The sequence below is a fragment of the Dermacentor albipictus genome, chromosome 3 (genome assembly GCF_038994185.2).
Source record: "Dermacentor albipictus isolate Rhodes 1998 colony chromosome 3, USDA_Dalb.pri_finalv2, whole genome shotgun sequence".
NCBI lineage: Eukaryota > Metazoa > Arthropoda > Arachnida > Ixodida > Ixodidae > Dermacentor > Dermacentor albipictus.
This window is the reverse complement of record NC_091823.1, coordinates 182,801,893-182,819,606: the sequence shown is the minus strand read 5'-3', so window position 1 is coordinate 182,819,606 and position 17,714 is coordinate 182,801,893. Positions and strand designations below refer to the sequence as shown.

Below are 17,714 nucleotides of genomic sequence, written 5' to 3'. Positions count from 1 at the left end.
GCGACGAGAACACAGCACGGTACGCATAGGTGCTTAGACTGTCTCCATCGCAGATCGCTTTCAAGATAGAGGCCACACGGCCGTGCCTATGCAGCAGCAACCGGAGTAGAATGTCTGTCTTGTTTGCACCCAGTCCCGCAGGCCAGTCTTGAGAACATGCATGCTTGATGCAGCCCGATTTCCATCCGTCTCCGTACACATGATCACTTTCCTTTTAATTGCAGCATCGTGATGAATACTCGGCATGTCTTCGTAGTCGGCACTTCCATGCTGATAGAGCAAATGTAGAAAATGGGAAGAGGGACGGTGGAACAACCTAAGCATACGTGCTACAGCACATGGAGGAAGCTATGGCAGCTAGGCTTGAAGCGCATACAAGGCAGCTATTTTGAAATGCTGATGGCGATATGGTAACACAGATTCAGGGTCGTACTCGATCCTAACGCACACACAATTTTTGGACCTGTTTTATAGGGAAGAAAGTGTGCGTTAGATTCGAGTAAATACGGTATGCTTTAGAACATGTGCAGGCGACAGAAGAATTCAATTGTGGAGCAGCAGATGTAATTACCTAAACATTTTGTACTTAATGACTAGCAAATATCTAAAAACAAGCAGTCCATCCAAGAACATTCAGTTCAATTCTTTTATTTTTTAAGTGCCCATGAACACCTACTATAAGCCTTGGTAAAGGTGCACTAGTGAATTGAGAAAGAAGGAAAGCAAGAAACAAAGCACTCAATGTGATAGCAATAAAAAAAGATTGATCGAGAACATGAACAGAAATTATTCAAAGAGCACACTTTGAGGTTTAAAATGTCAAAATAATCAAGCAAGGCTGCATAAAACCTCAATTTAAGCCTTTGTTGGACAACGAGACACACTTGTCCCACTTTTCATTTCATGTTCACAGCACTGTAGCTCGATAACAAAACTTGCGCTGTCATATATGGGCCACTAGCTCAATCTATCGAATATAATAGAACATTCTGTATGCATTTTCGTGGCAATGCCGCTAGATGGAAGCATGCTACAAGTAGTTTTTGTTTTTTCCCATGCATGTTTCATCAGAGTTTCAAATTTTTTTATGCTTGTGAGCTACATTCAAGCAAGAAGAAATGTCTGGCGAATAAATCTTGTCTAACAGCAATATTTCGTAATGTTTAAGCATGTATAGATAAACAAATTGTGTTTTATGAAAAGCAATGCGATTCACCTGTTGCACGTTAAGCTTAGTGTAGCGATCACGTGGTGGCCATTCAATCTGTACTGATTTTTTCCTTTTTTCTAAAGGCAGGAAGAAACATGTATCTCACGGTTGAAGAAACAATTAAGGAGTTATTCTGGAGAATGGCAGAAAATGCTAACATAGAGATGATGAGGATTTTGAGCACACTTAAGATGAGGTTTCGGAACCACTACCCGATGAGTACAGCGAGAATAAAAGTGATTTCAAGGAACAAGCTCCTGCTGGCTGCTCAAGCATGCAGAAAAAAGGACAGTGTCCACAACATGCATGTAAAATGAAAAAAAAAAAAGGAAAGGCACTGTTTCGAAACCAGATGCTGAAGGCGATTCCGAAGCGCTGCACTGAGATACGTCTATAGTTAGCATGCTTACGCCAATGAATCACACCTCCCAGAGGCTTAGCCAGATGAGCACTGTCCTTGGCGCATTCTCTTCCATTTCGATAATGAGGTGTTGGACCATACTGTCGAGCAGACAAACCTCTACGTCAAGCAGACACAGTGAAGGGGATGGGTGCCATTGACACGCGACGACCTAGAAGCTTGTATGAGAATGCTGATATTTGTGAGCATCTAACCACAGGCATATATTCATATATTATATTCATATTCATATTATATATTCATATTCATATTATATATATTATATATATTATATTCATATATTCATATTCAGGCATCATATTCACACTATCAATCAGGTGATAGAGAAATGTGCGGAATATAACCAACCCTTATATATAGCTTTCACTGATTACGAGAAAGCGTTTGATTCTGTCGAAACCTCAGCAGTCATGGAGGCATTACGGAATCAGGGTGTAGAAGAGCCGTATGTAAAAATACTGAAAGATATCTATAGCGACTCCACAGCCACCGTAGTTCTCCATAAAGCAAGCAACAAAATCCCAATAAAGAAAGGCGTCAGGCAGAGAGATACGATATCTCCAATGCTATTCACAGCGTGTTTACAGGAGGTATTCAGAGACCTGGATTGGGAAGAATTGGGGATAAAAGTTAATGGAGAATACCTTAGTAACTTGCGATTCGCTGATGATATTGCCTTGCTTAGTAACTCAGGCGACCAATTGCAATGCATGCTCACTGACCTGGAGAGGCAAAGCAGAAGAGTGGGTCTAAAAATTAATCTGCAGAAAACTAAAGTAATGCTTAACAGTCTCGGAAGAGAACAGCAATTTACAATAGGCAGCGAGGCACTGGAAGTCGTAAGGGAATACATCTACTTAGGGCAGGTAGTGACGGCGGATCCGGATCATGAGACGGAAATAATCAGAAGAATAAGAATGGGCTGGGGTGCATTTGGCAGGCATTCACAGATCATGAACAGCAGGTTGCCATTATCCCTCAAGAGAAAAGTATATAATAGCTGTGTCTTACCAGTACTCACCTACGGGGCAGAAACCTGGAGGCTTACGAAAAGGGTTCTACTCAAACTGAGGACGACGCAACGAGCTATGGAAAGAAGAATGATAGGTGTAACGTTAAGGGATAAGAAAAGAGCAGGTTGGGTGAGGGAACAAACGCGAGTTAATGACATCTTAGTTGAAATCAAGAAAAAGAAATGGGCATGGGCAGGACATGTAATGAGGAGGGAAGATAACCGATGGTCATTAAGGGTTACGGACTGGATCCCAAGGGAAGGGAAGCGTAGCAGGGGACGGCAGAAAGTTAGGTGGGCGGATGAGATTAAGAAGTTTGCAGGGACGGCATGGCCACAATTAGTACATGACCGGGGTTGTTGGAGAAATATGGGAGAGGCCTTTGCCCTGCAGTGGGCGTAACCAGGCTGATGATGATGATGAACCACAGGCATAACTTCAAATGTACCCGTGTTCCAACAGCTTACTCTATGTCAAAGAAATTGTCCAAGTTATATGACATACAAGCAATTTCAAATGATATGCAATTGTTTTCATCTGAACACCACCACAATGCCAAGCTATGGTGACAAAGAGTTTGATCGCACACATAAAATGCGTCCACTGATCAACATGATTCAGGCCGAATACAGCTCATCAACACATCCTGCAGTTGATGAGAGCATGATTTTGTTCAAATTACGCTAAAGCATGAAGCAATATGAAGCCTAAGATAAAGAGAGTCCTCTTGACCACACATTAGGGGAGCATATTGTTCTAAAGAAGGATCAAGAATATTGTTCTAACATTAGCAGATGATGTCGTGCCTGCCGAGTCTCAGTTATTTTTCAATAACTTTTTTACCTCCGAAAGTTGTTGCCAGAATTGCGGGACATGGGCATTTTTGCCTGCGGAACTTTCCGTACGAAGATGAGCGTTTGCCCGAGATGAAAGTTGACAACAAGATGGACAAGGAATAATACTTGTGGCAAAGAAACCAGGACATCATTGCCTACCAGTGGAAGGACACAGAGAATGACCAACTGATGCCACAAACCACCACGAACTACCACGAACTAGAATGTTGCGTCAATGTTCATGATGGAAGAAGTGCTTCCAATAGCTGTGTACTGGAATCGATTAGTAAGGAAGCAACGGATCCATGACAGTGCGAGAGGGTCAAGACTGAGGCATGAATGTTTAGCCAAAAGCCACTGATGGGGAACACAGTCAAATACTTTGGCGAAGTCTAGATATATGACGTCAGGTTGAAGTGATGAGAGTCTAAGTTCAGGTGCAGTTCAGTAATAAATTCAAAAAGCTGTGCATCGCATGACAAACCAAGCCGGAAACTATGCTGATTGTGAAAAAAGGAATGATCACTGAGATGACATGCTATCTGCGAATATATTATATGTTCTGGAAGTTTACAGGGAATACTCGTTGGGCAAATGATGACGGGCGATAGTTGGAAGGATCAGAGTGGCTGCCTGACTTATATACGGTACCACTACCAATATATAAGGTAGTGGTACCGGTATATAATATATAAGGTGAAGTTCAGTAATAAATTCAAAAAGCTGTGTATCGCATGACAAACCAGGCCGGAAACCGTGCTGATTGTGAAAAAAGAAGGAATGATCACCAAGATGACATGCTATTTGCGAATATATGATATGTTCGAGGTGTTTACAGGGAATACTCGTTAGGGAAATGGGGCGATAGTTGGAAGGATCAGAGTGACTGCCTGACTTATATACCGGTACCACTACCGGTATATAAGGTAGTGGTACCGGTTCACTTCCAGTCATTTGGAAATGAACTATCAGTAATGGACTGGGTAAAAATTATTTGTAATATTAGACTGGAAATTGCTTTCGTACCTTTTAGTATCTTAGAAGTGATGTTTATCTGGCCCGGGGCCACTAGAAATCTTTAGGTTTTCAATAAGTTTCATAATGCCTTGAGAATTAAACGTAATGGGAAACGTGAGCGGAAAACCGTGGCTGGGCAAATCAAAGTCCTTCAGTGCAGGCTCACGAGTGAAAACAAGAAAAATATGCATTAATTACGTCTGACCGCTGATCAAGCGGCACGTTTGAACAGTCAGGATAGGTCAAGGAAATGTTATTGGAGCTATTGTTTGGTTTCAGAATATTCCAAAATTTCTTGGGGTTGACACGTATGATGTTAGGCAAATAGTGGTGGAAGAACTTTTTGGATTGTCTCAAAGTGCTAGCGTGTTTCCGCAGGCATTTGAAGTACTTGTCCCACTTTGAACAAGATTTAGAGCGTTTTGCATCACGAAACAGACGTTTTTCCTTCCCGACAGCCTCCAAAGTGTGTTAGAAAACCATGGTTTTCCTAAATCACCGCGAGTGCGAACAAGAGGCACATGTCTCTCAACAAGGCATAATAATTTATTCTTAAATAGCAACCGGTTTTCATCTACTGTACGAGAAGGCACAGTCTCATGAAAAAAATTTGAAAAGTGTTCAGTTCAGTGTTAATTTTGTTAAAATCTGCTTTGTTGTAGTCCCTAATGTGTTTCGTCGAGGGCTGTCTGAAAGGAACTGCGATGCAGAGATTAAATACCAGTAATTTGTGGTCGCTTAGATCAGTGCCATAATGGAAGAGAAAATAGTCTAGAGGAATTCGAAATCCCACAGGTAACGCCGGAAGAAGTAAAGAAAGCCTTGGGAGATACGCAAAGGGGGAAGGCAGCTGGGGAGGATCAGGTAACAGCAGATTTGTTGAAGGATGGTGGGCAGATTGTTCTAGATAAACTGGCCACCCTGTATACGCAATGCCTCATAACGTCGAGCGTACCGGAATCTTGGAAAAATGCTAACATAATCCTAATCCATAAGAAAGGGGACGCCAAAGACTTGAAAAATTATAGACCAATCAGCTTACTGTCCGTTGCCTACAAACTATTTACTAAGGTAATCGCAAATAGAATCAGGAACACCTTAGACTTCTGTCAAGCAAAGGACCAGGCAGGATTCCGTAAAGGCTACTCAACAATAGATCATATTCACACTATCAATCAGGTGATAGAGAAATGTGCGGAATATAACCAACCCTTATATATAGCTTTCATTGATTACGAGAAAGCATTTGATTCTGTCGAAACCTCAGCAGTCATGGAGGCATTACGAAATCAGGGTGTAGACGAGCCGTATGTAAAAATACTGAAAAATATCTATAGCGGCTCCACAGCCACCATAGTCCTCCATAAAGAAAGCAACAAAATTCCAATAAAGAAAGGCGTCAGGCAGGGAAATACGATCTCTCCAATGCTATTCACAGCGTGTTTACAGGAGGTATTCAGAGACCTGGATTGGGAAGAAATGGGGATAAAAGTTAATGGAGAATACCTTAGTAACTTGCGATTCGCTGATGATATTGCCTTGCTTAGTAACTCAGGGTACCAACTGCAATGCATGCTCACTGACCTGGAGAGGCAAAGCAGAAGAGTGGGTCTAAAAATTAATCTGCAGAAAACTAAAGTAATGTTTAACAGTCTCGGAAGAGAACAGCAGTTTACAATAGGCAGCGAGGCACTGGAAGTCGTAAGGGAATACATCTACTTAGGGCAAGTAGCGACTGCGGATCCGGATCATGAGACAGAAATAATCAGAAGAATAAAAATGGGCTGGGGTGCGTTTGGCAGGCAATCTCAGATCATGAACAGCAGGTTGCCATTATCCCTTAAGAGAAAAGTGTATAATAGCTGTGTCTTACCAGTACTCACCTACGGGGCAGAAACCTGGAGGCTTACGAAAAGGGTTCTACTCAAATTGAGGACGACGCAACGAGCTATGGAAAGAAAAATGATAGGTGTAACGTTAAGGGATAAGAAAAGAGCAGAGTGGGTGAGGGAACAAACGCGAGTTAATGACATCTTAGTTGAAATCAAGAAAAAGAAATGGGCATGGGCAGGACATGTAATGAGGAGGGAAGATAACCGATGGTCATTAAGGGTTACGGACTGGATTCCAAGGGAAGGGAAGCGTAGCAGGCGACGGCAGAAAGTTAGGTGGGCGGATGAGATTAAGAAGTTTGCAGGGACGGCATGGCCACAATTAGTACATGACCGGGGTTGTTGGAGAAATATGGGAGAGGCCTTTGCCCTGCAGTGGGCGTAACCAGGCTGATGATGATGATGATGATGAGATCAGCAATGGATGACAGCGATTTTATTATTTTGGGGTTAGAAACAAGGACAAGGTCTAGAATGTTCTCCTCCCTGGGTTGCCATATTAACCATCTGAGTAAAGTTGAATGTAAAGATTGTGTCAAGAAAATCTTTGGATTGCCGGTTATGTGCCTCTAGATCTGCTAAGTTAATGTCCGGGAAATTAAAATCGTCACAGAGCATAAAATTCGCAGACCAGAAGCGTGAGTAAAGATTTGCTAGTACAGAATTTAGTTCATGGTTGAAAGAAACATCACAGTCAGGAGCACGATAACAAGCAATAATCACAGTCATACTTGACCGAAGTGATATATTTACACACAAAATTTCCTGTTGACAGTTCAATTTGGTGACATATGAAGGAACACTTTCTTTCACAAAAATCAAAATGCCACCTCCCCTGCACCCCAACCTGTCAAGGCTGTGAACAGCGTATGTTTGGCTATCATTTAGTAGCTCGTGGTCAGCAATATTTGGATAAAGCCAAAATCCCGAAGTACAGCGAGGTCAGTATTGTTCTTTCAAAATATATTCTAGGGTGTCTTTCTTAGGCAGATAACTACGCATGTGTGCGAGCAAGACCGACATATTTTGATAAACAGGGACAGTAATCGAGGCGAGGCAGGTATGGGGGGGGGGGGTGGAAAGAGGGACGCGCATGCCTGGAGAGACGCAGTGACTGCTTTTCCCTCAATTCAACTAGTATACAATCAGATTCAGCATTGTACATGAATTGCTTGCCATCAAGCAGCAGCCTGTCAAAGCAAAGTTTAAATGATCTGCCATTCTGTTGTCCATGAAGATGAAGTTTCCTTCGCACCTGTCGAACTCTGGCTGAGTAGTCCTCGCGAATCGAAAAATTCGTGCCCGGGAGCTTAGAAGCCACTGCAAGAAGTTTCGATTTATTTTTAAATCTTGCATATTTTACAATAGGCCTAGTTTTGTCCTGCTGGCAGTGACCAAGTCAGTGTGCACGCTCCAAGTCGTCTGTACTAACGGATAAACCGAGTTTCTCGGCGCAGAATGATACTATTTTTGTCTGGGACTCAAGCCAAGTCTCACCCTTTGTGTCTTGAAGTCGACAAAAAAGTATGTTTGAACGACGCACGCGATTTTCTGCATCATCGCATTTTTCGGTAAGAACTGTGACTTCAGTGGAAAGTTTTGTAAGGCTACCATTCACGTCCGCCTTTCAACCTATTTCGTTTGAGTCGACTGGACAATCTTCTCCAGGGCATCAACACGAGCCAAAAGGCTGGTCACGAGAGTCTCGTTGCCATTCTGTGATGCTCAGATTAAAGAAAGTTCAGACAGAACAGAGCTTTGTGATGTTTCTATGCGAGATATGGCCTTTGCAATAGTTTCAATGGACGGCGGTGAAACGTCATCTGGCCCTGGGTTTAATTCTACATCTCCCGACAGCAACAAGAGCAGAATAATTGTTTTAGCATTGATGTATAGAGATAACATTTCACACAACAGCCCACAACAAGTTTCAATACCACAAGGAGGGCACGACACCGCAAGAAAACAGCAATTTCCAGAGCGAACACAAGCCACAATCGGAAGGTAACTGACCTGCGTCAAGAAGGGCATTTTCGTGACCACTGTCGTTGCAGTGGCGTGCCCCAACTGGCTCCAGTCCGGTGGTGCAATATGTAGTCGATGCGGCTGTCCCTCGTGCATAGTTGCACAATGTTGCCAGACGAAAAACCGGACTGTGGCAAGGAACGGCCTGTGTGAGGTGACTTGCGAAGAATCGTTCAGAGCCATGGGTAGCATCTGGGTGGGTGCGCTTTGGTGATAAGCCAGAAACGTGTTGCTGCTGTGGAAGCTCAGCCGAAGCGACAATATGAACCACAGGACGAGAACCTGCTTCAAGAAGGGGATTTTCGTGACCACTGTCGTTGCAGTGGCGTGCCCCAACTGGCCCCAGTCCAGTGGTGCAATATGTAGACGATGCGGCTGTCCCTCGTGCATAGTTGCACAATGTTGCCAGACGAAAAACCTGACTGTGGCAAGGAACGGCCTGTGTGAGGTGACTTGCGAAGAATCGTTCAGAGCCATGGGTAGCATCTGGGTGGGTGCGCTTTGGTGATAAGCCAGAAACGTGTTGCTGCTGTGGAAGCTCAGCCGAAGCGACAATATGAACCACAGGACGAGAACCTGCTTCAAGAAGGGGATTTTCGTGACCACTGTCGTTGCAGTGGCGTGCCCCAACTGGCCCCAGTCCAGTGGTGCAATATGTAGACGATGCGGCTGTCCCTCGTGCATAGTTGCACAATGTTGCCAGACGAAAAACCGGACTGTGGCAAGGAACGGCCTGTGTGAGGTGACTTGCGAAGAATCATTCAGAGCCATGGGTAGCATCTGGGTGGGTGCGCTTTGGTGATAAGCCAGAAACGTGTTGCTGCTGTGGAAGCTCAGCCGAAGCGACAATATGAACCACAGGACGAGAACCTGCTTCAAGAAGGGGATTTTCGTGACCACTGTCGTTGCAGTGGCGTGCCCCAACTGGCCCCAGTCCAGTGGTGCAATATGTAGACGATGCGGCTGTCCCTCGTGCATAGTTGCACAATGTTGCCAGACGAAAAACCGGACTGTGGCAAGAAACGGCCTGTGTGAGGTGACTTGCGAAGAATCGTTAAGGGCCATGGGTAGCATCTGGGTGGGTGCGCTTTGGTGATAAGCCAGAAACGTGTTGCTGCTGTGGAAGCTCAGCCGAAGCGACAATGTGAACCACAGGACGAGAACCTGCTTCAAGAAGGGGATTTTCGTGACCACTGTCGTTGCAGTGGCGTGCCCCAACTGGCCCCAGTCCAGTGGTGCAATAGGTAGACGATGTGGCTGTCCCTCGTGCATAGTTGCACAATGTTGCCAGACGAAAAACCGGACTGTGGCAAGGAACGGCCTGTGTGAGGTGGCTTGCGAAGAATCGTTCAGGGCCATGGGTAGCATCTGGGTGGGTGCGCTTTGGTGATAAGCCAGAAACGTGTTGCTGCTGTGGAAGCTCAGCCGAAGCAACAATATGAACCACAGGACGAGAACCTGCTTCAAGAAGGGGATTTTCGTGACCACTGTCGTTGCAGTGGCGTGCCCCAACTGGCCCCAGTCCAGTGGTGCAATATGTAGACGATGCGGCTGTCCCTCATGCATAGTTGCACAATGTTGCCAGACGAAAAACCGGACTGTGGCAAGGAACGGCCTGTGTGAGGTGACTTGCGAAGAATCGTTCAGGGCCATGGGTAGCATCTGGGTGGGTGCACTTTGGTGATAAGCCAGAAACGTGTTGCTGCTGTGGAAGCTCAGCCGAAGCGACAATACGAACCACAGGACGAGAACCTGCGTCAAGAAGGGGATTTTTGTGACCACTGTCATTGCGGTGGCGTGCCCCAGGTAAACCTTGCAGAAGTCGACGCCCCGGACGGCGCTGTCCATGAACCGTTAAAAAGTTTGGCCTGCATTCCTTAAGCCAAAAGGGATCCATAGAAATTTTGACATTTCAAATGGCGTTGTTATTGCGGTCTTGGGAACACCCTCTGGTGCTACAGGTATCTGATGATATGCTCTCACCAGGTCTATTTTTGAGAAGATGTTAGCACCATGCAGATCAGAAGGTTGCGTGTTCGAATCAGGTCCGGGTCACCAATGTTGGAACGCGCTGCTAGGCTGAGCTAAGCGAGTATAAGCAACTACCAATCCCAAACAACAGCTGAACTTTTATTCCCTCCGAAGCTCACGAAGAAAAGTCACGTGGTTCCTTGCGCATGTGCTCTTGGCATTGCGCACGGAGGCGCCATTTCGTGGCGCTACAAGTACTAACATATGCGGCAGAAATTTCTGAGGTTAACAAAGAAGCTGGAGAAGAATTTGAGGATAGCACAACAAGTAATGCAATGGAAAGTGCTAGGCATAACTTTAAGAGACAGGAAGACACTGGTGTGGATTTGAGAGCAAATAAGGTAGCCAATATTCTAGTTGACATTAGAAGGAAGGAATGTAGTCGGGCAGTACATGTAATGCATAGGCCAGATAAATGGTGGTCTATTAGAGTTACAGAATGGGTGCCAAAGGCAGAGAAGTGCAGTTGAGCAAGGCAGAAAATTTGGTGGTGTGAAACAAGGAAATTTTCCGGCATAACGTGGAATTGGCTAGAGCAGGACAGGGGTAATTGGAGATCAATGAGAGAGGCTGCTAAGCACTATGAATAGGAGCCTCATTATAACATTTTCTGCACTCACCTGTGCCCCTGATGTGGGGAATGCCAGCTGCAGGGGCAGTGTGCGTACTGTGAGGACATCGAAGCCCAGCTGCAGGTAGAAGTCATGATAGTTCTGAAGGTGCTTGTCCCTTGCATTCATCCAGGCGAGCAACACGGTCAATGGGTTCTCGCGCAGCGCACTGTTGCTGCTGCTGCTGCTCACCCCCCGGTGACCCATCACCTCGTCTGGCCGTGCCGATGAGGAGGAGGTGAGCACAGGGCACACTACGCCTTGGCCGCCTCCACCCCCTCCAACCAGGGGTGCTCCAGCCGTGGGAGGTGGTTTGTCCGACAGCCGCAGCTGCATGTTCTGATTAAGGGTCTCGGTGCGCACTGCCATGCTCATGCTCTGCAATGACAGGCATGGCACCAGCACCTGCACAATACACACACAAGGCAGTATTTCACAAAAATTGCTCAAGAAAAGTTGCTTTGCTTTTCAGTATATACGACTTATTTATTTATTGATACCGTAGGCTTCACGAGGCCTACACAGGATAGGGCACACAAGAATAAAACATCAAAATATGGTTGCGTATACCCTGCTGGAGTATACAAGCTGAATGAAAATACAGGCGGTTGCACTTTACGAAAACGCAAGCGGCAACACGCGATGCCAAGACGAAGAACGACAGAAAGTTGAGCTAGTTGGTAAGGATTCATTATGCAAAGAAGAAGTGAGGTGTGCAGACAGGACACAAGAGTAGAGAAGTGGACAACACGAACGCCGACTATCAACTGAAGGGAGCACTGAGGCTAAAAAAGAAAGAAGGCACAAAACTCATCTGCGCATGCTCAGGAATGGTAACACCACGTGTCAGTCCGGTACACGTGCCGGTCTACGTGAGAGATAACTGTTAAGGCACTTAATCTTTTCCTTATGTAATCGAAGGCTGACTCACGCACGCACTTCCACCATTATAGATATGCCATGCCTCTACCATAAGACGCGTATCTTCATTCTTATGAAGAAGATCAATGCGCCAGAGTTAGATGAATGCACAATATTGTACAGGCATAAGAATGAAGATACGCTGTGCTGAGATGAGCTGTGCTGTAAAGGCTTTGCCTCGGTCTATGATGACGTGCGATGGGGCGCCATGCCGTGGGACGATGCTCTGTATGTAAAACTGGGCAACCTCAGAAGCTGTGCCTCGAGGCAGCGCATTTGTCTCAGCATACCACATTAAATAGTCTGTGGCCACGATTATCCACCTGTTGCCAGAAGATGACAGTGGAAACGGGCCCAGATCCATGCCAACCTGGTCGAAAGGTTTGCCAGGTGGGTTAATCGGATTCAGCAATCTCGCAGGCTTCACAGCTGGCGACTTCCGGCACTGGCATTCACGGCAGGCTTGGACGTACCGCTTAACACACTCGGCAAGTTTCGGCCAGTAGTAGGATTTGCGCACTCTATCAAGCGTTCGCGTAAAACCCAAATGGCCAGATGGAGGCTCGTCATGACAGGCGAACAAAACTTCAGCACAGAGGTCTGCTGGAACGACCAAAAGGTAGGTCTTGTTGGTGGCAGCGGAGTTCTTCTTTTACAAGACACCATGTCAAAAACAAAAGGACAATCCTTGAGCGATATGCCGGGGTATTGATGGGTTTCGTCCTTCCAGATGTTCGAACATAGGCCGTAGTGCGTCATCTGCGCGCTGCCGTGTGGACAAATCAGTAACGCTTACAGCCCCAAGGAAAGCACCGTCATCCTCAATGTCGTGGTCGGTAGTGTCGATAGGGGCGCGCAAGAGTGCGTCAGCATCTTCGTGTATGCAGCCCAACTTGTGCACGATGGTCACGTTGTACTCCTGCAAACGTAGACTCCGCCGTGCCAGTCGTCCAGAAGGGTCCTGGAGATTTGCAAGCCAGTATAACGAGTGATGATCAGTTACAACTTTGAATGGGCGGCCGTAAAGGTAAGGTCTAAATTTGGCCAGCGCCCATACGACGGCAAGACACTCTTTCTCCATAGTGGTGTAGTTGGTCTCTGCATGCGATAGTGTGCGACTTACGCAGCCGATCACTCTCTCAATACCTTCCTGCCGTTGTACAAGCACCACACCAATACCAACGTTACTGTCGTCTGTATGAAGTTTCATGTCCGCCTCCTCGTAAAAGTGGGCCAAAACTGGTGCTGACACCAGACGCTGTCGAAGCTGGTTGAAAGCAGTCTTTTGCTCCAAGGACCAGACGAACGATACATCGTCCCTCATGAGGCGAGTCAGCGACTTTGCCATCTTCAAAAAATTTTCGATGAAATGCCGGTAGTATGCGCAAAGGCCCAGGAAGCGTCGGACACCTTTCTTGTCGGTCAGTGTTGGAAATGAGGCTACAGCGGCAGTTTTCGTGGGATCGGGCAAACGCCTTCTGCGCTGACCACATGTCCGAGAAACATCAGCTCCTTGTAGCCGAAATGACACTTCTGAGGCTTAAGGGTGAGGTTAGCCGATCAAATGGCTTCGAGAACTTGCCGCAGTCGTTTCAGGTGGTCATCGAATGTCGCAAAAAAACCAACCACATTGTCGAAGTAGACGAGGCAGCTTTGCCACTTCAGACTAGCAAAAACGGTGTCCATCATTCACTGGAAAGTTGCTGGTGCCGAACAGAGACCGAAAGGAAGTACTCTGAATTCGTAAAGGCCATCTGGAGTGACAAAAGCAGTTTTTTCGCGGTCACGTTCATCGACCTCAATTTGCCAGTAACCGCTCTTTACATCGAGAGACGAAAAATACTTAGCTCGCCGCAACCTGTCTAAAGAGTCATCGATACAGGGCAGTGGGTACGCGTCCTTCTTGGTAACATCGTTGAGGCATTAATAATCAACACAGAAACGAAGCGTTCCGTATTTTTTCTTGACTAGAACGACCGGGGAGGACTACGGACAGTGCAAAGGCTGAATGACAACATCATCTAGCATCTCCTTGGCTTGGGCTTGAATTGCCTCATGTTCTTTCGGCGAGACATGATAAGGCTGTTGTCTGATGGGACGTGCATCGGCGGATGTCGTTAGTCGGTGCTTCGTGATTGGCGTTTGGCCCACATTAGTAGCCCGAACGAAGCATGTGTTGAATTCGTTCAAGAGTTCCTGCAGTTCACTCTTTTGGTCGTCTGTAAGCTCAGAATTTACACTGATGTCTCTGAGCGAACCGTCGTCTGTGTCCACTGCAGAAGCAAAGCACTCGACAATGTCCGTTGATGGTTCGACGTCGGCGATGGCAGTGCCACGAAACATGTGCCGATGCTCAAAGGTAAAGTTGGTAATGAGGACCGTTGTCTGGCTATCACGAAGTTCCACAAGACTTCGCGCTACACAAATACCTTGTGCCAGCAACATAGAAATGTTGCCTTCTACAATGGCTTCACCGTCTTGTAGCTTGTCGGACTTGACCGGAACCATAACACTCGCACGCGGCGGTAACGTGATGCTCTCATCTGAAACGTGAAGTGCGGATCTGCGTCCAATGGCATCGGTCTGTGTTGTTGCCCTTTGTGTCGAGAAAGTGATGCAGCACTCGCGGAGGTCAATAATGGCGCCATATTCGCGGAGAAAGTCCATCCCAAGAATTAAATAACGGGAATACTCGCATAGAACCAGACAAGTGGCGAGAAAAGCAGCACTGCGAATTTTTACTCTGGCCACGCATAGGCCAAGCGGTGTGACGTGGCCACCTGCCGTACAAACTGGTGCCCCGTTACAGGGCAACGTAACTTTTTTTCAGAACGCTCGCCAGTTTTCCACTAAGAATAGAGTAATCGGCGCCGGTATCTACAAGTGCACTCATTTTTCTGCCGTCAATCAACACAGGTATGTCCAGTGAAACCTTGTTCGCAGGAACTGGTTCTGGCATCATTGTGTTTTCGTTGTTCTGCGGTCGGCACGATACGAGGTCTTGAGCGCGTCTAGTATCAGCAGCCCCGGTTGCCGACGTCAGTTTTCCCGGCGTAGACTTGGTGATCGCCCATGCATCATCCTCGAGGTGGTATCGCGAGCAGGGAAATATCGCCACGTAAGGGTGAGCGTGACTGCCGCTGCGATGGGCCCAGCTTGCGCTGCTGTTCGAGGAATTCTGCGATGTCGAGTGGCCTTTGGCCAAACCTAGGTTGAGGTGAATCGATAGAAAAACCTTGCAGTCCGAGTCGTTGGTAGGGGCACTCCCGATACACATGACCAGCTTCACCATGGTGGTAGCACAGCGGTTGTCGATCGGGTGCTCGCCAAACCTCTTATTTCCTCGCAGGTGTTCGGCGATCGTCGAAGTACGGTAGCGGAGTTGTCGGTTCAGCTTGCGCAGATTGCAACGCGACTGGTGGCGCCACATAAGTAGGTGCAAAAGCTTGGACGGGGCTCAGTAATGTTTCTGCGTAAGTCTTGCACCGGGATTCGCTTGGCAGAGGTGGTGCTTCACTGCTGAAAAGAGATGCCTGCAGTGCCTGCTGTACTTCATTGCGTACGACGCTGACGAGGGAGCTGACTGGAGGTGGCGATGTACCGTGGTGCTTCTGCAGCTCGTCACAAACTACTGAGCGAATCAGCTCGCAAAGCAAGGCGATGTCGCACCCGAAGCCTACCGGCGTATCCGGAGTGCAGGCGGCATTTACTTGTCGGTTGTACAAGTTCAACCGTTGCTGACGGGTCTTCTCCATCGCGGTGGCCTCGGTGAGGAACTCCGCAACAGTCTTGGGTGTATTCCGAACAAGATGACAGGTGACGCATGAGATGATGCACCTTCTCTTCCGACATGCTCGGATTGGCACGCTGAAAGAGACACATCATGTCCTCCACGTACATCATGACGCTCTCGCTGGGCTTTTGAACACGTGACTGAAGGGCCCGCTCCGCTGTTTCCTGGCGATCGGGGCTGCAGTCAGTCTCCAGTAGCTTGCGCTGGAACTCAGACCAGGATGACAGGGCACTTTCACGGTTCATAAACCACATGCGAGCACCATCCTGGAGGCTGAAGTGGACGTTCCTGAGTTTGGCGTTGTTGTCCCACTCGTTCAATGCAGCCACGCGCTCGAACTCCGCCAGCCAGTCTTCCACATCTCCAAATGTGTCGCCATGAAAAGCCGTCGGCACTTGGGGGTTCAGGAGCGTTAGGTAAATCGGTGTCACCCATTCCGTAGAAGTCGCAGTGGTCGCAGTCATCACTTTTTCCTGGGGCAAGGCCTCGGATTCGCTGGCTTGTGTGGTGAACTGAAGTCAACTGCAACTGTGGGGTGAGGCTCTTGCTGCCCAGTGTGCAACTGTGGGGCGAGGTTCTTGCTGCCCAGTGGGGTCTCCTGCATAAGTTGAGCATACCCCGCACCTCCACCAAATTGTCATGTATACCCTGCTGGAGTATACAAGCTGAATGAAGATACAGGCGGTTGCACTTTATGAAAATGCAAGCAGCAACGCACGATGCCGAGACGAACCTCGTTCTTCCCTTTTTCAATCCCTTGCTGTGCCGCACCATGTGGCAATATAATATTCAAACAAAAGACTTTTCAAGCAAAAGAAAAAAATAGAAAACTTAGTACATTGGACAACGGCTATGGAAACAGTGAAAAGCAATCAATCATGCATCAACTTGAACATACTTAAGCACAGCACAAAAGATTAAAAAGGAAACTTCAAATTAAGGTACAGGAGCAGAGACACAACGCTAGGAACAACTCTGATATCGTACATGTCCTGAGTACAGACAAAGAAAGAAAAAAAGAAGAATGACACCAGAGGTATTGTTACATGATAGCAATATCATTTGCTCATCCTGAAAAAAAAATGTACATGCGCAACAGGGAATGGACGGTGCGAGGTAGCGTCATTGCCTGCATCGTGCTTGCTTGCGATCCCAAGTTTACTCCAACAAGAACTGAAAATAGGCTTCTAAACATAACACAAATGTACTGACCAACCCGATGCTCACTGCATCACTTGGCAAGGTCTTCCACGCTTTAATGATAGAGAGAAAGAAAGTTGCAGTTTCGCCCAAAAGGCGAAGCATCGATTGTAATAGTAAATTAGTGAACAGCTATGCAAAGTAAGGGTAGTAGATTTATTGGTCGTATAAACTTGTAAACATAAGCACACTAACCAAACTAACGTACATGGTGCCATGCACACACAAGCAAACATGAACACATCTCACTCGCTGACTGCAGGAACTCACTGTCTAAACCCTGGACTGAAGAAGCGCGGCCACAGCAATGAGCGAATCGACCTTCTGGTGCATCTCGCATCAATGTGAACTAAGCCCCGTAAACTCTGCCTGCAGGTGGCTTTAAAGATACAGCGGCCTAGGCAGGCACATGCTGAACGCGGCAAAAACAGAACGCGCGACCTGCGGAACCCAGCATACCGATCCACTTGTCAGTTGCAAGGAAGGGTGTTAGGAATGGCCGTACGGGGTGGCAACGCGCGCCTTTCATCCCGCTGCAGGGGTTCCAAGCCCACCAGACGGGGAGCCCTTCAGAGAACTGCGGATGACCGGCAGCCACGTGGCGCGCGGTCAGCTCAGGAATGCGGTACTCGGCAGCGCCACCGGGGACGGAGCAGAGTTCCACGAAGCCCTCTGACGTCAGCGCCGGACATCGGAATGTGTGTGCCTATGTGTACGTAAACTGTTCCGCGGAATGGCGCCCCT

The 17,714-nt window shown here is 47.2% G+C and overlaps 1 protein-coding gene across 4 annotated transcripts in view; it reads right to left on the bottom strand.

The window, feature by feature from the left end:
• Positions 1-17,714, bottom strand: part of l(2)k09913 (lethal (2) k09913) — a 121,119-nt gene that overhangs the window by 88,013 nt on the left and 15,392 nt on the right. For all 4 annotated transcript variants that reach the window (XM_065451765.2, XM_065451766.2, XM_065451764.1 and 1 more), the window contains exon 2: positions 11,066-11,461. In XM_065451765.2, the coding sequence (XP_065307837.2) occupies positions 11,066-11,461 (396 nt within the window). The remainder of the gene's footprint in view (positions 1-11,065; positions 11,462-17,714) is intronic.